The sequence below is a fragment of the Cupressus sempervirens genome, chromosome 3, assembly GCF_028749045.1.
Source record: "Cupressus sempervirens isolate cs-2001-9-10 chromosome 3, ASM2874904v1, whole genome shotgun sequence".
Taxonomy (NCBI): domain Eukaryota; kingdom Viridiplantae; phylum Streptophyta; class Pinopsida; order Cupressales; family Cupressaceae; genus Cupressus; species Cupressus sempervirens.
The window spans coordinates 217,468,915-217,493,638 of record NC_143120.1 but is presented as its reverse complement, the minus strand read 5'-3'; the positions used below and the strand labels follow the sequence as shown (position 1 = coordinate 217,493,638).

The following is a 24,724-nucleotide window of genomic DNA, read 5'->3' as shown; positions in this document are numbered from 1 at the left end:
CCAGCAGTAATGGAGATGGGCATTTTGGGTACGATGCTAATAGATACAGTAGTAGATGGAGGATCAGGAGTGAATGTGTTGTCGGAAGATATTTGGAAAAAACTTGGACAACCAACACTATGGCCACCCACCTTTCAATTACTTACAATAGATCAACATGGGATAAAACCCTTGGGCACTCTGATGGCACAGTTGGTAACAATTGGGACAACCATTTTTACTGGATTTCGTAGTCATTCCACTAAAGAGAAGAGGATACGACGCCATCCTGGGATGGGGTTGGCTGGTGCAAGCTAAGGTAAAGCATGACTGGAAAAGGAACACCCTATCCATGGAGAAAGGAGGTAGGAGATTTATAATTGATTTGCATATGCAGATGGTAGGAGAAGCAGCGTCCTCGAACTCTGAAGGTGAAGGTGAGAGTGACGACAAAGGGAAAAAGAGGATGGAACTAGAGGAAAAAGGGGTGCTAAGATTAGGAGGGTTAACTGATGATGACCTAGATTCTGTGAATGGACTGCTACACTGGCAAATGGAAGATTATGAGGTTTTTCCAAGTTGCAACATCTTGAGCGTTGAGGAAGAAAAACCAGGCGATGAGTTTCCAAAGGAGTACAATGAATTGAAGGAAGGAAAAGCATAGGTGGATGAAACATCGGCCCATATGTTCAGTAAAGATAAACCGATGAAGTATGAAGAGCCGATGGTAAAAAAAATGAACTTGGGTGATGAGGAAAATCCGAAGAACATCCTTGTAGGAGATGATTAGAACCCAGTGTTGAAGACAACAACATTCAAAATATTCATGGAGTACAAGGATGTTTTTGCTTGGACGAATAAAGACTTAAAAGGAGTACCACCAAAGCTATGTGTCCACCGGATACCATTAATCGAAGGTGTGGTACCTGTACAGAAGCGGTCGTACTGAAGGAATAAGAACTATGCAGCATGGGCCATGGAAGTTGCACAAAACAGGTGGAGGGTATGGTGTCATAAGCGTTTAAAATTAAACAACTTTCAACCCAGTCAATTGGTACTGAAGAATAATGGACGAAATGAAATAAGGCCTGGAAAATTTAAAATTAAATGGGTTGCACCATACAAGATATGGGAAGTTGGATATAATGGAGCAATTAAATTGTGGACACTAGATGGAAAAGAAATACCAAATGCTGTAAATGGATCAAAGTTGAAAATATACAGGGAGAAGAAGGATCCTCCACGGGCAAATAATTGAACGAAGAAAAGAGGCCTGTAAATAATGTATATATGTATAATATTAAAATTGAATATAGTTTTAAAATGTTGAGTGACACTCTGTAGTTGTAAAAGTATGAAGTGATAAAGTAAAGCATAAAGTAAATGTATTAAGAGGCAAATTTTAAAGTAATTTGGAGAAAAAGGCCGTATGGCCTTGAAAAGAAAAGTGGAAGCAGTAGTTAGATGACCGTATGGCCCGTACGACCTCAAGAGGAAATCAATTAAGAACTGTACGGCCTGTGGGCAATGAGGGTAAGATCACCGTACGATGCTTTTAGAAACATAAATAGTGGAAGGGAGACCATACGGTGCCAAAGTAGGTAAAAGCTGAACAAAGACCATACGGCCTGTCCATACGGGTTGGGGGACCAGTGGAAGCAAGACCATACGGTAATAAGAGGTGCCAAAGTAGAAAAAGACCGTACGGTCTCAAGACACTAAAATGCCATTGTACGGATTTGGTGACCAAAGGAAAGGGAAGAAAGTCATACGACGTACAGCAAGGGAGAAGCTGGGACAGCCGTACGAAGGGTATCAGGAAAGGAAGAGGAATTGTTGTAGCCGATTCACAAAGCAAGTCTGTAGGAAAGAGGAAGTGAAAGAGCAAAAAAGAAAAAAGAAAAAATGACGACAGATTGAAATAGTTCGGAATGAGTAATGCATGATTCCAAAGGGAAGGGTAGACATAAGCAGTTGCCAGAAAGAGTGTGGAATTGGAAGAAAATGACAAAAATAGTGTGTTCCATGCAGTTTTGTATGGGTTTTGGAGTGCTAATTTGGTCTTGGTGGCGACCCCGCATTGTATCAGCCCATGGGGGTACTGCCCCTCAACCTCGTTGGGGGTGCTGCCCCCAAGACCCCTAGTCGTTGCGGATTATCAGTTGTGGGAAGTATGACCAGTTGATGAGACCTGGAGCTACGACTATAGGCATGAGTGTTTGTGTGTCAGAGGTGGCACTCGGAGTAGGTGTTTGGGCGTGAGGCCATCTTGGTGGATGCATAGAGAGCTTGGGAGGAGCTGATCATCTAGTTGAAGGCAGTATGGCGACACTTGGCTCAGTGTACCCAGGAGTTGGAAATAGAGAAAGCGGCACGGGTGGCTATCAAGGTTAGCTAAGGAGATAGTATTGTGGCTATAGATGCAATGTGGGTTGAAGACTAGTATGGTGCAGGCACATAACGAATGTGAAAGTGATGTGACAGAAATAGATCTATCTTGTTGTAGTTAGTCAGTTAATGTATTTTGTTGTTAATTTGTCTTAGATATTTTCTAATTGTCATCCGAAGATGACTTTCTTTTGGGGGGGGGGTGATGTTGTTTGTAAAATGTATAGTGTAGCCGACAAGTAGAGTAGTATCCGAAAGAGCACGTGGCGCTTTAGTCACCCCTTCGGAAAGGTATATGTACACGTCCGAGATGGACTTTGGAATCATCATTGATCATTGTAGTCATTGTAATTAGATTATAATCTGCAAGTACATACATGAATAAAGTACCTATTCTAAATTGAATTGTGTTATACATGTGTTGAACTTCTTACCCAGTACGGTAAACAGCCTGGCTATCCAAGGAAACAATACTTTCAAATGAAGAATCAATGTTTCCATACAATTGTTGGATGATGGTCCAAGCAATGAAGGGGCTTTCAGTGTGCTCTATATGATGTAAAATATCCTCAAAACAGTAAGATATACTAGTCCATAGACAATATCATTAATATTAAACCACACACTTCTCTATTCTTGGTTGGCTCAGGAACATGTCCAAGGCAATAGGGTAGTCTTTATCCCTTCTTTCCAAGATAAATAATGCTCTGATGTTAGCTTGACAACAAAAGGATGAAAATAATAACTAGACATGATTAACCCCCCCGTAAATGGAACTTTATCTCAGTTCGTGATTACAAAAAGAAACATATTAACAATCCCCAATCTAATAAAAAAAGTTCATTCTAAAATAGTTCTGGTCTGCAATACATGCAAATAAAATTAATGCTCCTTAGCAATCATAGGCTTTGATACCATGAGATAATAGTAAATGGGATAATAATCTTATTATCAATCAACTCTTAAATAGAGTTTACAGACGCTAATGAAAGCATGAAGCTTGAACAGAAAAAAAAAATTGTCTTAGTTATGACAACTTTTAAAAATAGAACTTTATGATCAATCTAAATTAGAAAGCCTAAATGGCTATTAACTAGAACTAGAAAAATATAGCGAGAGACCAAAAATATTAAAAATATTCTAAGATTAACAAAATTTAAAAATTATCTATCTAGATTTGGAGTTCGATGCGTCGCCATTTCCACCACATATATGATGTTTTACCAAGCAGAAAATTGGTCGTATGTGCTTTTTCGATGCCTATGTGGGAGAGGGACCGATTTTTATTTTAAAAAGGGGGGAAAGTCACTATGTTTACAAATTCTAGACCCAAGACATTTATTTTTAGTATTCACTAAAGTTGCACATGTTTCCAAACATCAAAGGTGCAGATTTAGTGGAGAGCAAAATATAGTAAGGGACAGTGTTATGCATTATGGGCTTTGTGGAATGTAGTTCAAGTGCTATGGATTGAATTTACACCATTTACCTTCGGAAATTTGCATAGTTTCATTGAACACCATTTAAATAAAGCATCTAAGCTAGGATTGTCTTTAGCTACATAACATTTACTCGTGAACTATTTTAATAAATTTATATGTCAGGTCTGCTATGTTTTTAAATTTTTTTATTTGTGAGTACAATTTGAGTTTGCTTTTAAGAGACAAGGTTATTTTAGTTGTTTGTATTATAATATTTTTTAATCTTAAGGACTCTTGTAGCATCCACATTTATAATAAATTAATATAATTTTCTACAAATGTTTAGAGACTTCGTCCATTGACTGTACCAACTAGAAAAGCAAGTATCATATGAGTTTTTGAGTCTGCATTCCTGTCATTATGTTCCTTTTCCTCCAAGTTGATGCTGTCTTTCTCCCAAACCTTCAAAAGTGCCTCTTCTACCATATATATAGTACAGCAGTAGCGAATGTAGGGATTTGTTTTTTCTCACATTGGCAGATGCAAACCTTTACCTAAACCAGAAACTTACAATGCAAACAATGTTTGTAAACTTGGCTGAACCATTTGGCATAATAATTATTCTAGGATTATTCTTTCTAACATCAAAGGGAGAGGGAGGGAGGGAGAGTTTCAAAAAACTAGTTGAATATTAGAGTTGCATTCTATGGATATGACTATGTTGGTCTCAATTGAAAGTTTCCATATAGTTACAAGAAGTAAAGCCTTATTTTATAATGAGAACTTATGGCAGATATACGACAATTTAAGAATTTTTTTTCCTTTTGGTAAAAAGTAGGCCTTTCTTTTGTGTTGAGTTTTAGACCATGCACTTATTACAACCAATATTTTCACTGTATTTATATGCAGGTAGATGTGCCTTCATGTTTTGTTGGTCTTGTGCTGGAAAACTGTGAGCTTCCATATCCTAATCATGGACATGTCATACTAGCAGACCCTTCTCCTATTTTGTTCTATCCTATTAGCAGCACAGAGGTTCGTTTCTTAGTTGTTGTACCAGGGCAAAAGGTTCCATCTGTTGCCAGTGGAGAAATGGCAAAGTATTTACAAACTGTGGTGGCCCCTCAGGTATTGGATAGAAGTTGGACACAATTCCTTGTGTGTCAAGATTGGCTTTGTATTTATTTGGATACACTGGATACTAAAATGCACAAAATAATTTACAGAACCTATTTTTATTAAGTATTCTTTCTTAAAGATGGTGAGATGTGTTGCATGAGAATTCTCTAAATTTGATATGCAATGTATCAGCTACCCGAGCAACTACAAACACCATTCTTAGCTACTATTGAAAGTGGGAATATACAAACCATGCCAAACAAGATCATGCCAGCCTCACCCTTGCCTACGCCCAGAGCACTTTTGTTGGGGGACGCTTTCAATATGAGGCATCCATTAACTGGTGGAGGAATGACTGTTGCATTATCTGACATTGTCGTTCTTAAAAGGCTTTTTAAACCTCTTCGTAATATTCACAATGCCTCAGCCCTCTGTCAGTATGTGGAATCACTTTACACTCTTCGCAAGGTATCTACTTGTAAGAGGTGGAGTAATTTTGCCTATTCAAATAGTAAGAATAATTAGCCCTGCAATAAAATGCTATTGCAATTTCATAAATACTGAAAATTTGTTAGTCTAACAGTATCATTTAAGGCTATGAGCTTTTCATTAAGCTACTCCTGCATCTAGATTTATTCTCTATATGAATATCCTACTTTAGCTATGTTCTTTATATAAATATCCTTTCTTTCTGTCATTGTTACTAATTTTAGAAAATTCTCGTTACATTTATGCAGCCTGTTGTGTCAACTATAAATACTTTGGCAGGTGCACTGTATAAGGTCTTCTGTGCTTCACCTGATCAGGCAATGAAAGAGATGCAACAAGCTTGTTTTGACTATTTAAGTTTGGGAGGCGTGTTTTCAACTGGACCTGTGGCCCTGCTGTCTGGCCTCAATCCACGACCGCTGAGCTTGGTTGTACATTTCTTTGCGGTGGCTATATATGGTGTTGGCCGACTACTGTTACCTTTTCCTTTACCAAAACAATTCTGGCTTGGAGCCCACCTGATTTTTGTATGTGCATGATTATTGTGTCATGATTTATGAACTCATTAATGCTTAGCTTTTAAGCATGTATTCTCTGCTCGAAAAAAGGTTATCCGAATTTCTCGGTTTAAAATTCTTAAAATTGAGTTCCCTTCTTGAAAAATACAAACTGGAAATCTGGCTAATAATTTTAATTAGGATTTTCTATTAAGCCATTTTTTGATTGGATGTGAATCGTTACATGTCTGTAATCCCCCAAAAAAGCCAATGGCATTTCCCAGAAGAGCTGCTTGTGAATATTATCTACACTACTGCATATTTGCTTGGCTAAATACATAATCTGCCTATTACGTTTAAAGTCTAATATCTAATTTTTCTTATTATCTTGCCTTCTTGACTAGCAGACTTTTCAAAGAAGCATTTCTCAATTCAGTGCAGCCTTTCTTTCATACTTTTTAAAATTGCCCCTTCAATACCATTTCAAAATTAAATAAATACTTATAAATGCAATTTTGAACTAATAAGCACTCAAAGAATAGATAAAATACATTGGCGGGAAGCACAAATGACTGTTGTGCACAATTTGACTACAATAGGTTCATAAGCATAGGAAGATACCAGCATTGGCCAATTTTAGTGAGAAAGATTTGGAGCTGCAAATTGTCTGTTGAACTCTTGGAATGGAAACTAAGGCTTTGGAGGAGGCATAAGTAAAGTGGCAGGTGGGCCAGGACAATGATATCCACTTGTAATATTCAAAAGTTCAGGAAAAAATGTTCATGACATTTGTTGGCTGCTCTAATGTTGTTCCTGTGTAGTGATGGTGATTGAGTTTACTACAATGATGCTTGAGACTATCTTGTAGGAGTAATTATTTATACAAAGATGATGTGATGAGAGAGCCATAAGACCTGTGAGTTGGCATGAATGACTCTCCTATGTCAAGTTAACTCTTGAATAAAGGAATACAAGCCCATATGATCTCTTTAATGAATCAAGTGCAACAGAGAATAATTTAATCAACTCAAATTAGTGATACATGCATCTTGGGGATAATCATCTTCTTGAAATTGGAGTTAAAGTGAGAAAGTTGATCTTTGAAGAGTGTTCTTTGGCTAATGTAAAACTTGTAGTTGATTTTCGCTGAACCTGTTTGATAGCTAATTACTATTTTACTTACTGAATTGGTCAATCCAATCCTAAGTTTGATCCCGAGACTGCAAGCAGAATACAATTTTTTGACTAGACATCCTGAAGAACTTGTTCAGTACTCGAGGAAACAGAGCAACTGCCAAACAGAACTTCTGAACCTTCTAATTTCCTTGCTGTAGACTCATATCACGTGGAAACTTGAATATAGGCACTTTTATCATCTATACACATATTGTTAGAAGTGCAAGTCGATATCTGTATATGCAAAGAAAACAGAGAAGATGTAGATATATACTGTGTAATGTATTGGAGTTCATGATTTTTTATTAGCACTTGTGATTGGCTGCTGTCATATGCAAGCCCTAGTGTAAATTTTAATTATTCATCTTGATTTAGAAGGTGAAATTGGAGCTTGTATCCTCATGCAGGGTCACCTACCTCATCGACCTAGTATTCACAACGTCTGTTTGGTTTGTGGAATTGTAGAAATCAAGATTTCTACAAATCTTGATTTAGCCAAATCAAGGTTTTGCAAATCTTCATTTCTATTTTTGGAATTTTACTTGAACTGTTTGTTTCACTCAGAAGATGAGTGTGAAGACACATTTTTATGCCTAAGCTTGGAGTTGAGGGCAGACTCTAAAAAGTAGTCCATTCTATTGTTTTTACACTCAAAAAACATAACAAGGTTTTGATTTTCAATTCTAAATTGCTAGTAGAAAGTTGGAAAACCTGGTTTTGAGGCTAAATTAGAAGTCATGAATTCCAATTCCAATTTGCCAATTTTGAAACAAATGCAAAAAATTTCAAATCCAGATTATGAAAAAGTCAATTCCTGTCATCTTCCATGAAACAAATGGACCCTCTTTTGATCAAATGTAGCCTTGACATACGGTAACCTTCCCATTGAATATTTCTAAAAAAAATGCAAGTTCTCTTGCATAAAACTTCTGTTTTCTTTCGTCATGTGAAAAGTCTTGGCATAAAGATTTCCAATTTTTCTCAATTGAATGAACATTCTGAATATCACAGACATGGCTATCTATTTGCTCATTGGTATTCTAATCTTGTTTGCCAATACACATAATTGTGTGCTTGGGTAGTCACTCTGATAGCAGCTAAAATTCTCACATGTAACTTGGGCTTGCATATCATTTTGAAAGGAAAACATATTAATAAATGCAGATGCAACCTATCTTTATTGAAGTATGCTAATTTATCATCAAGTACAATTACTTTTAGAATCAGAGAATACATATTGTGACATTTTGTTTTTGTATTGGTTCCAATTGTTTGATCGTCACACTTTTGGTTCTTGTTGGTTCTGGCAGGGTGCCTCCAATATTATTTTCCCAATCATTAAGGCAGAAGGGGTCAGGCAGATGTTCTTTCCAAGTATGGTTCCTGCATATTATAGGGCACCACCTGCACATATCATCCAGGAGAGGAGAAGCAATCAATGATAATATGGAATGTATGCTATATTATCATTAGACGACAGTTCCTTGTGTATCCTTATCGGGAAAAAGTACATACCATATATTTATATGCTATTCAAAATTACAAATCACCATGTGGAGAGTGCACGGATTTAACATTTGAAATATTTAAGTACAAATATTGAAGTTAATTCCTGTTGTAGTCTTCTCAATGTATTCAATTTGCAACAAGAATAGATACTTCATTTCACAGAATCAACAAAACTGGAAAAGCCCTGCATATTTCACACCAGGAGAAGTTTGGGATTTCCAATTTTAAGATACTTCTGATCTACTTTTGGTGGGGGCTGCAAGGTGTGTATTATTTTGGCATGGTTAGGACTTTCTCTGCATGGAAATGAGAAACCAGATTTTTTTTTTTATCATTTAGTAGAGTTTTTAGTTACAGACACTTTCTGTAAATCACACAATAAAGCAAAACATAGGTCACATTTTTAATTTAGAGGAATAGTTTTGTACACTTAACCAATACCAAGGTAAATGATAAAATGATATCCATGTGGATTTCTAGCGTAAGCTTGGCTTCATTCATAAAATCAGTGTCTTAATCGTCAATGCCCTTAGAAATTACCTTTACCTGCTCTCATCACGTGCTACAGAAGCAAATAAGAATATGGAGAAAATTGTATAATAGAGCTTAGAATTTTTGACCCCATCAATTTGTGAGATGCAATTCAATCTAATGACAGACTTCACTGATTCTACTCTATTGAGTTCATGAAAAGTTAAAAAATATGTACACCAAAAATATGTACCTTGGAGTGAGTATGTGTTTTTAGTGTTGAGAGACAAATAGAGGAGGTTTAATGTCTTGCATATTTTTTAGATTTTCCTAGCATACATACATGCGATATTGTCTCAAGAATTGCAAAATTTCATAATCACGTGTAGTGACTTGTTCAGCACGGTGCCACTTGCAAGGCGATGTCTATGCCGGCATCATAACGGCAATCTTTAAATAAATTTAAATTTAAGATACAATTTTAAAATGATTTTTAATTTAATTTTTAAAACCAGTCAAATGCTTATTTGATGCATGTCGGCATAAACATTTGGCCACTTGCACTGCTGGATTTGTAATGTAAGCTGATCTACAACTATACTAACTTTCTTATGTGTTACTTCTGAGAACCTTTTTTCGTCTGTGCAGATAACCATTAGACACAAATGAAAAACCTTTTTTTCCTCAAATTATTAATAGTGCAGACAATCATTAGACACAAATGAAAAACATGACTAAAGAGCTTAAGAGACTGCTTAAATACTAGAACACAATATACAAATGAAAGCTGTGAGTAAAGAGTTAAAGAGACCACTTAAACACTAGGAAACAATAGACATAAATGAAAACCATAGCTAAAGAGTTAAAAGACTACTTCTATAAGTCTACTTAAACATTAGAAAACAATGAACATAAATGAAAACCATGACTGAAGAGTTTAAAAGAATGTTTGAACATTTCAAAAAAGAAAAGAAAAACTATCATTGTACTAAGTAAGGTGTAAAAACAAGAGGTAACACATACTATTCGAAGGGCACAATACAAAGTCTAGTAAAATTACATTATCATTTAAAAGGAATCAAGGAGTCAAATCAAATCTATTGAAAACTTGTTACGAGTGGTTCTAGCACCAAAAGATTCCATCAATGCATGATACAACTACTAGATTTATAGAATCTATAAGAGTATAGAATCTATAAGAGGTGGTTAGTCGCTTGTCATGAATCTTGAGGGGAGCATTGATTATTTGCCAACAATCTCCCTCCTAAGCGTTACGAGGGGATTTGAACTTGCGACCAAGCTTTGATACCACTTGTTACAAGTGTGGTTGTTGATGCACCAAAAGGTTGACCTATCAATGTCCAATGCAACTATTAGACTTATAGAATACATATGAAGCGGTTAGTCCTTTGTCACAAATCCTAGGGGAGCGTTGCTCATTTGCCAACAAAAACTTCTAGACACAATTGACTTGAGCACTATTACATAAGAGTGACTAACTAGAAAGTAGAATTGCTCATGAAAATACGATTAGATTGTTGATTCATATAATCAACAATAAATTGCTCACCAAGGAGTACGCAACTCATTAAAAAAAAAACAACCACCGTGTTGGACAATATATCGATTTGCAACATAATTAAGAAGGGTTATTCAAAAGAGTCTTTATCATACACACAATGTAATTAATCTATATTATTATGTTGAACTTCTTAACCAAAAATGTTCATTAAAAGCAATTTACGGGCCTCAAATTGGTCAGTGTAAACCTAAGATGGCCTAGTGGTGAACTTGTGCAAGTTCAAATCCCACAAGGGGTTAAGGTATGCATGCCTTGTTTTTAGCAGAATTGGGTCCCCCCTGCAAGGAGTGTAGGGTAGTCCCATATTTGTGTCACCATATGTAGACAAAAAAACATATGGCTAGTAACATGGACTATAAAATGACCTTTCCTTTCCTTTCCTAGGCGAAATCTTGCAACACAAGCAAAACAAGTCCATTTGGATGAATTTATTTTGGAATACTACTTGTCTTCAAACCTCTTACCTTGAACTTGAAGCCTCTTAATTTGAGCATGAATATTGTATAATATATTGATAAGATCATAATGTAGTTGTCATATAGTTTGTAGATTATGATTGTCTAGGGATAAATTCAACTAACCAATTAACCTGTAGGTGAAGAAAGGAATGAGATAAAACATATAGGCAAGGAGATTTCCAAATGAAGTTGATGGTAATTTTTTTTAAAGCCTAGATGACAATATTGTGAATAGAAGAAAGTCCAAGAAGTGTTACTTTCCAAGATCAAACTAGAGAAACAAGTGTCAGGAGAGCAGAGAAGAGGGAGTTCCACAATTGGTGGGTATGGGCACATTACCAAGAAACATGAATGGTAGACTCCTTTCTTGTGTAAAATGGACAAATTGGGACTTCTTATTTGGTATTATGCTTCCATCATGTTCCATTGAGGTTGCATTTCTATTTTCATTTAAACACCTTTGAATCTTTTGTTCACTTGTCCTATATTTTTAACCTTGGAAAATGGATATTAGGCACCTTGTTCAACCACATTAAAGTTAAGTGATTCACATTTTGAATAATGTAGAAATTCATCAACCTTGGATATTAAGATATTAAAAAAGGTTCTTGAGAGAAGATTACATTTTCCTTAAATACATTAAAATCATCTCATCATAAAAATGATATATAGTTTGGTTTATCAAATGTAAAGATCACAATGTAGACAATTTTTGAATGAATCAACATTTATCATGGACCCGTGAAATTGAAAATCTAGTTTAAAATAAATGTAGACATTCTAGTAAATTATAATAAACAAATAATTCATTTAGTTCTTCCGCATTAATAGTATCTATCTATATTAGAATATTAGGACAAAATAAGGTCTCATAAATAAATCGATGTACATTTACTAATTAGTAAGTGACCAACATGCAAGTTTTTTAATAGAAGTGAATGAATAATTAGTTTGAGGAAAAATATTAAAATTGTATCACTTTTGTGTGATATGATGCCATTTCTTGGATCATTTAACATCATAATTATAATTGATAAAGATACATCTAACATTTTTTGTTCTATAGTTTTGCTTGTTTATCCCTCGACACTTGTGCACATATCTCATATGTGCTAGGGATAAACATTTTTTAATTAACTTTTTACTTGTTCTATATTTTTGACTTAGAAAAATAGATTTTAGATATCTAATTCAACCACAAGAAGGTTGAGATAAGTGATTAGAATTATGAATAATCTAGAAATCCATCATCCATGGTTATCAAGGAAGGTTTCAAAAATAAGATTACATTTCCCTTTAAACCATCTATTTTTCTAAAGGTTTTAAATAAATTAAATTTAATCAACCATAAAAAGAGTATATTGATAGAATATCTCTCCCAAATGTAAAGATCACAACTTAGATGATATTTTAATGGGTCATTTTTTTATCATAGACCTATGAAATCATTTTTTCATCAAACAATGAAGAGAAAAATCTATGTGCACTTGAGTGGATCAATACTATGGGGGACTTTCCTAGAAGGCTCAATTCATCACCCTTGTGAGCATCACTTAGATGCCATTAGTGTAGAGTATTCCACTAATTTTCATGAGAGATTGATTCTTGTGAACCATGACTCATGAAACATGGGTCAATGAGTTTGACTAAAAAATGCAGTTGAATACTGATAGCAATATTAAAATTTGATTTGTAGTAGGAAAATAACTACTACTTATCAATTGATGAGCTAAAGGTGCTCTAAATGAATGGGTTATAAGGCCCAACACTTGCTAAAGGTTTTACATATAGGGAAACAATCTAAGAGGGTTTAACCTTAGAGGAAACTCCATGGTTAAGTGTGCTTGAGTTGGAGTAGTACTAGCATGGGTGACCTCCTAGGAAGGATTGATGCATCACTCGTGTGAGCATTACTTAGATGCAATGAGTGTTGTATACCATCGACTCTCATGGGAGATGGGTTCTTGCAAGCCACTACTCATGAAACACGTGTCAATTTTTTTTATTTGAAAACTACATAGTTGAATCTTAATAATAGTATCACAATTTGGTCTTGGTATTAGATCTATTAGAATTATGAATAAAGCATTTCTTACTAAGCATGGATGGAGGGTTTTTGAGGATGCTAATTAATGGAGTACCATCTAGAAACATAAATATTGTTTAATTCCCCTTCTATCTAGGATTTCATTAATTTTCCTGTGGTTGCTAACACTTCTGCCATTTGGGATGTTGTTCATGGGGTTAAGGACATTGTTTCTTTAGAGAGTAGATGGAAGCTGGGTATTGGTAGGGGAATGAGGTTTGGGAGGATTGCTGGCTCTTGGACTATCCCCTGGAGAGTGCTTTTAATGATAGAGACATTATTGAGAAATGTAAACAGAGATTCAAAGACTGTGTATCTAATTACTAGAAATATGGAAGTTTGGTGAATATTGTGGACATAGATCAGGACCTCTAGCTTATACATAATTCTCTCAAATTTGCCTATATTAATTTAAATTGTGAAGATACACTTGTTTGGGGTATCCATCCTAGTGGAAAATACAAAATGGCTATGGTCTTTAAGGCCAAAGACAATGATAGACTCCCACCTTGGGTGAAAGTTTGGATGAAAGGTTTTGTACTTAAGATTAAAATTTTCTTTTGGATTGCTTTTCAAAATGGCTACGGTCTTTAAGGAAAAAGCCAATGATAGACTCCCACCTTGGGTGAAAGCTTGGATGAAAGGTTTTGAACCTAAGATTAAAATTTTCTTTTGGATTGCTTTTCAAATAAAATCCTTATTATTGAGAATCTTAATAAAAGAGGCTCTTATTTTGTTAATAGATGCATCCTTTGCAAGAAAGACATTGAAAATACTGATAATCTCTTCATCCATTGTAGTTTTAGTCAAGAGGCATGGAAAATTCTTATGGATTATTGGAAAGTTTCTTGGGTCCATGTAGAGAAGTTGATTTACTGTTTTGAAAGTTGGAAGTGTCCAACGAAAAATCTTGAAGCCAAAGTGCTTTGGAACTTCTCTCTACCCCACTTGTGTTGGGGCATTTGGAGAGAAATGAATAGTCAAATTTTTAGGGATAATGACACTCCATCTTGGGATGTGGGTTAGAAAATCATTAGAGCTATCAAGGAGAATTTCTTGTCCTAGAATGGTGGAAAATAGAATTTTAATATTATGGACTTGCCTTGAACACTTCTATGAAGCCTAAGTAAAAAAGAGATGTTGTGGTCTGGTTGTCCCTTCCAAATGGCTAGTTGAAAACTAATTTTGATGGATTTGTGAAAGGTAATCTTGGTAAGGTGGGATGTGGTGAAGTTTTAAGGGATTACTATGGGAGAGTTGTGGATGCTATTGTAGTCCCTATTGATATTTCTTCTAGTCAAATTGCGGAGGCAACTGCTGCTTTGTTTGTGGTTAGAATGCAAGTGGAAACTGAATATCAGAACTTTTGCCTAAAAGGGGACTCTCTAAATATAATAAACACTTTAAGTAATAAAAATCTATAACTTGTTCTATTGAAGAGATTATGGTGGAAATAAAGGGGCTCTTGAATAAGTTTGACAAAGATCATATATCCTATAGCTATTGGGAAACAAATAAGGAAGCTAACTGGATTGCGAATATTGCCACTAGCACTGGGAGACATATGGTGTGGAAGGATGACTTAAGCAACCACATAGAGCTTTAAGAGATAATAAATTTTGATGTGACTAATGCTATTGTGGGTGTTGGTGTTTTTTTAGACTACTAGGCAGAACAAGGCTTGATACTAGGATTTAGAGGACTTATCTTAGTCAAAGGGTTAGCTACTTCCTATGTTTAATTGAGAAAGCTTAAGATTTGATTCCAACTTCAATAGAATCACCAAGATTCTCTACTCTTCAAGCTTTGCAAAGCTTAGACGGCTGCACCTTAGGGATACATGGTTATATATTTGATTATTTTGACAATTTTCTCACAATTAATTTAACTAATATTCCTCTTTTCTAGATCTATCCTCTCAAAGCAGAAAATGATCATATATCTTCTATACTTTACAACTAATCCTTGATAGTATCAACTAACAATGACATTCAAGGGATTACTGCAAATAAGTGTTGACCAATAGTTTAACTCTTCATACAATAAAGTGTTGCCCCACTTTTTAGCATATAGAAGTTTTGCAAAGTGGAAAGTAAACTGAAGTCACGATTTGTCAATTCGGGTCAATAGGTCTTTCTTCTTTAGGTGCTAAGTTTCTCCATCGAGTTTTCATCTTTTCCCTTCTCCCATATCACATATGGTCTGGGTGGGTATTTTCTTCATTGTCATGAGTCTTAGGGGTAGTTTAGAGTCATCCTAGATGGAGATTCTCGATTTGTGCTACATTGTTCATTTTTCTTGCAGCCCATTTAATCTGGAATCATAGAAAATAGCACCGGCGAAAAATCAAGTTCTAACTTCTCCTCGGCGGGTTTCACACCCCAAAGGTAAATTTCCACAAGACTGGTAAATGCTATTGGTAAGCTTCATCGAAGTAAAGTGAATCATGCTAAGAAAAGATTGTTCAAGTGATGTCATGATTTCACATCGAGAGTCATTTAAAAACTTGGAAAATGATCGAGATAAACATTGGCGGAAAACCAAAAAAGAGCTTCTCCGTAGTGGACTCTGAAATCAGTTCTCAATTTTTTGAAGAGATATATGTAAAGGAATTAAGGAAGCCAATGGGCTCCACCCCTAACTTTCGAAGTTAGCTTTGTGTTTTTGGAAAGTTTAAAATAAAGCAAATGGAGCAAAGGAAGTAAACAATTGGCTTTGGAGGGAAAACAAGTTTCCTCTTATTCATTGCGGGTTTTCGCACTCAGAAGGTGAAACTCCTTAGCAATCTATAAATTCTATCCATAGGCTGAAAGAGGGAAAGAATAAATAGTGTCAAAAAATTTAGAAAGAACTTCTCTTCTGGCAGACTTCGCACCCCAAAGGAAAATCTCCGCAAAAGCCCAAATAGAGAAGTAAAGTAACTAAGCGAGCCCCATTTTCCTCACGCAACTTCTCTTAATGTTTCTTGAAGGTTAAAATAAAGTACTTAAGGCAGGGTAAAAGTGAAAGCTTAAAAGGAAAATTGGAAATCTGTTTCTCCGCTGCGAGTTTTCTACCCTCGAAGGCCATTTTTCGCATTTCAAAGAAAGTCATTTCTGCAAGAAGGGTAAGTATGTGATTTGGTTGCAGATTATTTTGGGTGAGTAAATAAAAACAAATTAGTGGATTGATTAGGTTTTTGCAAGAATAATTGACCTAAGTGGATTTTGCCCAAAGAAGTACTCTATTCTTGTTCTTTCGAAAGATGAATGAAATGGAAAGTAAATAGGTAATTAATGAGAGTTACCGTTGAGCCAACGGAAACAGTGAAAAGACAAAGATAAATCCGTTGGAACTTCCGCATCCACCAATCTAACAGATTTACCCTTAATTTTGCTCATGTGGCGCGAGTTATGAAATTCAATGGGCAAATCTAGGTTGTTCTCTGAAAAGGGAAGTAACAGATTTTCAAACTCCCGTCTTACTATTATACTGTTGTACTAAATAGTGCTTTCAAGTAATTATCAAATTACAGAGTTGGCTCCTTGTATCAATTAGAATTGTTCAAGCTATTGCTATCATACATCATAGAAAATGGCAACAAGATTCATGGGTTTCGATAGTTTTGGTGGAATTAGGTTGGAGTGGTCGACTTTCACGGATACTTCACTCCGCTTCTATGATATGTAAGACTTTCAAAGGAGGTTAAGATCAGGGCCAATTCATCCCATAACAAGAAAACTTAGAGGAAGAAGATTAGTTGAAGCAGCTGGGTTCCCTATAGCAGTACAAGCCCCTGAGTTGATTCTAGAATGTATCAATCGTTACAACCTGGATACAAGGCAGATTCTATTGCCTGATCAGACAATGTTAATTTCAATCAATCGACAATCAGTAGTGAATTGCTTGCGGATTCCAAAACGGGAGGAGTTCTCTGATTTGACAGTGAGTGGAGCCATGTCTAAGTACTCTTTGAAGAAGATGGTTTGGAGGAAGGAGATCATGCAGTATTGGTTTTAGAAACCAAGGGGAGCTAAGAGTAAAGTCCCTAAAACTCTTTTTGGCACAGGCCTCAAACTAGAAATTGTTGACATTTTGGTTCTATTGCATTGACTCAAAGGTGAGGTAGAAGCTTTTAATTTTGTAGAACAGTACTTTTTTTTGGTGCAAGTTATTTGCTTAGACACACAGTATATTGACTGGGTGCATGAGGTCAGTGAACAACTTTCTAGGGCTCTCAGTGCAGCTAAGTTTTATAATTCTTTTTATATGTCCTCATTCTTGATATACATGTTGGCTTCTCTTCAATTGTGGCTAGGACTTCCTAGAATTGAGGATTTCCCTAACAATGTAAAAAGTTATGAGTTTTATCCATGCTTGCAATTATAGAATAGTTATACAGAATACATCCAGGTAAATGATGCATTCACCATGAGGATTTGCAAGGAACTACAGGGATGCCCAGAGCAGAGATTCGGTCCAGAGGTGATGGCGATCATTAGCCAATTTGGTAGTTACTTCATCCAGTTCTCATCATTTTCTTATTTGCGTCTTGTAGCGTTCAACGGATTCCCACTGAAGCTATCCAGGTCTCCAAATGATATGATCGTGCTCGTGGAGATCGTGAGGCAAGCAGTACAAGTGAACATGTTGAGCGTCAGTCTGAAGAAGAAAGGGTATGAATTCCCTATAAAAGTTGGAGCATACAGTTGCGAAACCAAATCAGATGCAAAGAATATACTCAAAGAATTTGAGAGTAAATACAAATTAGAAGAGTATGATGCAGTAAGGCCCCTATTTGATCCTAATGGATATGCTAGGGATGTGCTCCAGATTGGGAGCGTGATAAAACATGTAACAACCATGGAAGATTATTGGGCAGATTGTAAGGATGAGTTAGAGAGCTGAGACCGCACCTTTGCCAGATCTACAATTGATCAAATAAAGACATATGGAATAAATTTAGATGTAGAAGGGCTGGAGGATGATGGTCAAAATATGTACAATAATACATATTTGACAAAATTGAGGAATACTCCCGTTAGCTCTAAACCATATGTTGACATAGAAGAAAATTTCAATGTCATGATGGAAAGAATTGTCAAAAGAACTAGGAAGTGTGTTGAATGGACAGCTAAGAAAGGCTGAAGCAAGAGCAAAGCTACTCAAGCTTCTCCAGCTGTAGCTACTCCTACTTCGTCTCAAAGTGTCACTCCCAGTGCTACTGCCACGACTACTCAAAGACCAGCCCAATTTGCGGGAGGAGGTGATTAGCCCCCAGAGAAGCATGTTTCGATAGCCCCAACCTGTCAAGGTGGATCGCTACCATTCATTGGAGCTCAAGTTGAAGCTGAGAAGGGAACAGAAGAGCAGAAAGATGGATCCCCTGCTTCGGTCTCACCTCCACACGCCACTTTACCCCCATCTCCTCAAGCTTCTCCAACTCCATCTCCTCATGTCACCCCTATCTTATCCCCTCATCGTAGCCCTACACGATCTATAAGTGCTCCCCTTCTAAAGCCCACTGGTTCTCCTATTCAAATAGTAGAGGTTGAAGATGATAAAAGTAGTAGTAGCGAATCTACTGATTCTGATGAAGTTGCAAAGAAAGCCCAAAAAGAAGAGAAAGCTCCTGGTTCATCTTGGCTTCTTTCTCAAGATCCAAAGATCCCCTTTTCTGCAACTACATCAACAACGTCTCCAGTGAATAAGAAGATGTTTAGCATTGAGTCACTTGGAACAGCCTCCAAAGTGATTAGTACAAAATCTTGGCTCGAGGATACTTTGGAATTGAAGAGAAAAAGGAAAGATGAAGGTGTTCCTTCGAGAGATGTTGTATCCCAAGCGGTTCGCTCAGGATCTGCCATGGCGAAAGCTAAGAAGTAGAAGACTTTGTCAATTCTAGGACAAGATAGGAAACAAGACATTTAACTCTGGAGGTAGCGAAACCAAAAAAGGTAGGGCAAATTGAAGATATGATGCCAGAAGACTTCACTCTACATTCAATTGGTCTCAGGGAAGCCAGGCATGATACAAAAGTAGGCCTATGGAGATCAACTAACGAGGTGATAGAGGAACAATTGGAGGATCTCAAATTGTCAAAAATCAGAATGAAAGCAAAGATTGAGGAATTAAAAAGATTCATCAGGCAACTAGTTGTTCCATTGGCAACCATTATTGGTGTGCCTGCTACTAAGAAGCCTACTGCAAAGGAAGTGCAAGCCTTTATCTCACAACTCCAAAAGGATAGACATTATGGCCAGATCGAAAAAGAATGGATTGAGAAGCTCAGTACAGATGGAGCTATTCTGATTGATCAGATTGGAAATGTTATCCTTCGGTTAGAAATTGAGAAGGATAATATCACTTCTAATCATAACACTTTAGCTGCAGAAAAGGCAAGGTGTGAGGAATGTGTTTCTCTCTTAAATATGATCATCAAATGAAGGAAAAAGAAGCGATCAAAGCAAATATTTTGAAAAAGGGGATTGAGCCTCTGTTTGAATGGCTTTAGAACATGCAGTTCAAGCAAGAAATGATTCAAGAGGCAGAGGAAGGACTCAAAGAAACAAAGGAAAAGGTGAAGAAGATCCAAAATAGAGCATTTGAGCTCATGCAAGGGTTACACACAGATCCACAAAGTAGCGGGCAAGGAAAGGCTCTCATTGGGATAGAGGTAATGAAGGATAACTTCTCTACATACTTGAATAATCTATCTGGGATGATTTCAAGCAGTCAAAACAGAGTGGTAGAATTGCAAACACTCGGCAGATGCGTACATGTGGCTGCTGGAGAGTTGACAAGTCAGCTACATGCAGTAAAGGAATTAGCTCGGGGGAATTCAAAGTGGCTCTTAAGATTCACCAATGTACATGTGCCTAGTCACGAGGAGATGATCCTAATTGTAGTGGTTGCTAGAACATATAGGGCAAAAACTGAAAAGGGAAAGAAGTCTAAATGACTTATTCAATACTCCTTTTTCTATTTTCTGATGTAAATGTTATAAATTTTTGTAAATTTTGAAATTCGAAAAACTGGCATCTTGCCATTTTTCATCTAAGAAGATAAATTGATTGATATTCCTATTGTAACGGTCATCTCTCAAATCCTATATGTATGAAATTTAATGATTAATCAAAGATTGGAAAATTTTGTGTGAAGTACTATCTATTGCAGAGACAATTGAATGGTACTTCATTTCAATCATTTTCCATTCCAGTAGGTACTGTAATTAGTTAGTATTTCCTTTCTGTGTTACGGAGAACTAAGAAAGAACAGAGTTTCATTTCCCTTGTTTTCTAGAATTCAAATGGATGTGATAAGTATATTTATATTTCATTTGACGAAAGGATTCTATTAGTTTTTCCAATTCATCAGTTGTAATCTAGATTTAGATTTCAATTTTTTTTAGTCTTGCGTGGATGGACTTATGAATTCATAAGAAGTGTGGATACATAAATCTATTTCGATCTTGAGAAGTTTTTCTTGTCTGAATTAAGTTCTAGATAGGCTTAATTTGGTTTGCCTCTCCTGCTCTTTGGTCAAGAGCATACCCTGAATTAGATAAGTAGAAGCAAACATCATTCATTGAAGATTATTCATACAAGGAGCTGTACCTACCAATTCAGAGAAAAGCCAGTAACCATAAAATGGCTTTTCAACTGTTGTAAATAGATATTGTTCATGATTTGGTCATTAAGAGTCATAAATTCACGGATGATAAAAAGAAAAAATTTGTTTACCAACACAAATTAAAATTGATTTGATTTCATATTTTATGCCCAATGCAACCCTATGATTTCTTCAACATGCAATTGAATGTGCAACTGATTGTATGATCAATGCCCTATCCATTGGGATTTAGAGTCTACTCAGCAAAACACTTTTGAACTAATTAATTGCATTACAATTAATCTTATCAACAATTGTCCCCAGACTCATTCTTATGAATATCCCTACTATATAACTAGAAACCCTATCAATTTATATGAGTATTTACTTAATTCCTTGAATTAAAAGCTACAACAAATTGATATACAACCTATCCTCATTGCACTAAATTGCATAAAACTTGCTTACACTCCCAACATAACCAATACATTACAATGGAGATAGAACTCAAAGAAAAAATATGGCAAAGCTTCCTCCTTTCAATTAATTTTCCTTGAAAATTACATAATGCTAGTAAAACTATAAAAACTTCAAGATAATATGGCAAACCAGTCAATGTTCACTCGTATTCTAAAATTTATAGGAGAATACATCACAAGGTTTTACAAAAGACTTAATGGACCAATTACAACAATAGCATAATGCTCAAAATTATAAGAAATTAGACCTCTTCTCCTCATCTTGGAAATCCTTTTATAAAAAGGATTCCTATAAGCTTCAGATGGGAGGACACTTGTCAAAACATCATTGGAAAACAAAAAGTTTTAAATAGTTACATCACAAATATCCTTTATAGTTGACAAAACTTTGAGATTCAGTTGTAAGACTGGCAGGTGGCATTCATTAGTAGTTGTTTCCTTTCAACAAATTTGATTTGTCTTTAGCCCATGTCACCATCAATTCCCTTTCCCTTTGTTCTTCAAATCTTTATCTATATGCTAATTGTATCTTCTAATTGTATCAATCACTGCTAGCGGATGGAAAAACCTTGATATCTGCAATCAACTCCCATATGGTGATATATGTGTCCATATTCGGCCAAGTGGAATTTTTTTACTATTTCTAACTCATCTAAACATTTTGTCCACTTGGCATTTGTTATGGCTCTAACCTCCACATTCACTTTGGACATGTATGTTTCTATCTTGTTATAAGACAAAAACCTGGGTTGATCAAGAATGTTATCAAAAGAAGATGACCACTCTACCAAGTCTTTTAATCTTTCCTCACCATCTAAAATTGTAGGCACAAAATTTGGTATACTTGCAACAATTGTCTTCATCTTATTTTGGATTTGTTGTAACTTGCCATTAAAGAATGTATTTAAATCTTTCACTTTATGAATCATTTTTTTGATGTTTACAATGATGACCTTTGGTTAGTCTTCCTTATGTGGTAGTAAATGGATTAATCTAACAAAGAATTGCATGTACTAGCCCTATGTATTTAAAAGTGGAGTTAGCAAACCAATAGCATCTAAACATTTATACTCAGCTCCCTCTAATGCCAAATAACTACCATGCACATTCTAGGAGATTGTTTTCAATGCATTTATCTTATGAGATAGCAAGTTCTTCATTGTTATGATATTTGCATCCTTACTTGCTTCTAATTTTTCCTCATCAATTTCCATGGCGTGGCCTGATGCCTCCCCTGTCTCAATCATTTGATCATTTGTAAGCACACCTTTGTTATGGAGTTCTATAGAAACTCTAATAGATTTGTTTAATGATGCCACCTCCATCTCCAACTTAATAATGTTTTGCTATAAGACAAATGTCTTCTTCATCTCCTCTTCATAACTTCTTCTTGTTCCAATAATTTTTTCATATGTTTTCTCAAGTTGGGCCCGAAGAGTTTCCATCTTGTTCTTACTCATTAATGCTATGCATCCCAAATATCTAGTCATTGGAAGTAGACTGCACATGCCAAAATATAACATTTCCCCTAGGGAATTCTTTGATTTCCATGAGAGTGGGCTTATCATCCTCTGGAGCTAAACTCCATATTGCCATTGTTTGGACATCTATATTGAACCCTGTTCCCATCATATCTCCATACTAATTCTCATCCTCAAATGAGATTGATTTTTGTTGTCTTCTTATTCGATCAAGTAGAAAAGGAGAGCTCAAATCCCTCCTTGGGAAGATAATCATTCCACTCCTTATTACCAGATCTCTAGCCTCTTCAGCAATAAGGGTTTCACTGGTAGGATCATACTCCTACAACTTTTGTATCGACCCAATAATTACTCCATCTGAGTCTCCAGACTTCATTTTTAATTTTAATTCATTCCTTTTTATTTTAAACATGAATTTTTTGAATTCATCTGACTTGATAAAAATTTTATCGCTCATAAACTCCCTAGCTTCAATGATTCTATCATCAATAATTTGAGCTTCTAGCTGCAATTTCTTTGTTCTCTACTCATCTTCAGATGCCTAGGATATTAAGAATCTTCTTCTAATATCATCAAAGTATTTTCTCCCCTTTGAAAAAATCTAGAGAGCCTTTTGCTGAGCCTTATTTGGTATTTCTACCATTTTTTGCTTTTTATGTCTTTATTCTGCCCATGCAAAACTCTCAAGAACATCTTGTCCAGGCTGGTCATCTTCAGATTGATCTTCTTCATCAAATATCTCCACTATGTATTCATCATCAGAATAGTCTAGGTTAATCTTTTTTTTAAATTTCCTTTGGGACTTGAGACACCAACTCATCGAAGTTCTCTACAGACTTATCCAATTTGGCCCAATATTCTTCATTAGGATAAAACCCTTTAAAAGATGGGTCTTCCTTTCTCATCTCATGTTCATAACCAACAATATCTTTGCACTTAATCATTCTTTCCCTTTTAACACCCTCACTCAACACATCAACAATAACTTCTTGTTCCCACATAGGCTTTGTAGGGGGCATATTATGTCCTCTCATACTTTTCAAGGCATGCCTAACTACATCATAGGGGTCATAAGTTCTGGTTGGGACAATTGGCATTTTATAATTTTGCAAAAAAGAATTGGTCTACTCAATGGCATTTTCACCAATTTCAAAGTCTCCCGCATTAGCACATCTACATAGAAATATTCCCTTCATGTCACCCTTGCCTAAGTATTCTCCATTCAAAGAAAAAAATTGCCAAAATATTTCTACCAACCCTAGCTTCTCAGGAACATATTTAGGTAAAATGTGGGGTGGCTGGGGACATCCAAAAATTCTTATAACAATATATTGTTCAAATAAGAAAATACTACCCCAACCATGAGCTAATTGGTTTCAAACATCAAAACACCATTTAGGTTTAACAATTTTCCTGATATTCCTAGGGACTCTTTCAATTACACATCCTATCATTTTCAAAATTGGATGAACAAAATCATTATAGAAAGAGATAACATTTGAATATAGGTAGTACATTTACCATACTCGTGTCCATCTTTGCACTGGAAACCTCTCTCCCCACTCCTGTGTAGACTTGAAGAAGCTCTGGTCAAATATGTCAGCATTCTTGGACAAGATAAGGTGCATGATCAGGGAGTAGTGATGGAACTTGAAATCCTTCAACTCTCCTTACTAGGCAACAATGATTTCCTTATGAATACTCTCAATGATTTATTGTACAAAATCATATCCAACATAATGATTTGGGTCTTGAATATTTAGAGCCATGACATAATGTGCCCCTGAAGCATTCATGCTTCCATCTGAACCTAGGGCTTTGCTGATCCCAAACACAATATATTGAAAGTACAACTTAAAGAGACCCAAGGGTATAATTTTCTCAATATCTCTCTTCTTTGGGATCTCTCCTACATTCTTCTTCACCTTGGGAATATGCTTGGTCATATTTTTACCCATATAAAAGCTCTTATGTTTTGTGAAATTCTCATTCAACTTTT

General features: G+C 35.8%; 1 protein-coding gene across 1 annotated transcript; it reads left to right on the top strand.

Moving 5' to 3' along the window:
* The first annotated feature begins 805 nt into the window (after nt 1-805).
* LOC149565600 (squalene monooxygenase SE1-like) lies at nt 806-8,511 on the top strand. The gene is made up of 6 exons (XM_089816356.1): nt 806-921; nt 1,027-1,225; nt 4,698-4,916; nt 5,100-5,375; nt 5,645-5,923; nt 8,380-8,511. The coding sequence occupies exons 1-6, from the start codon at nt 806-808 to the stop codon at nt 8,509-8,511; spliced, it is 1,221 nt and encodes a 406-aa protein (XP_089672482.1).
* The last annotated feature ends 16,213 nt before the right edge of the window (nt 8,512-24,724 follow it).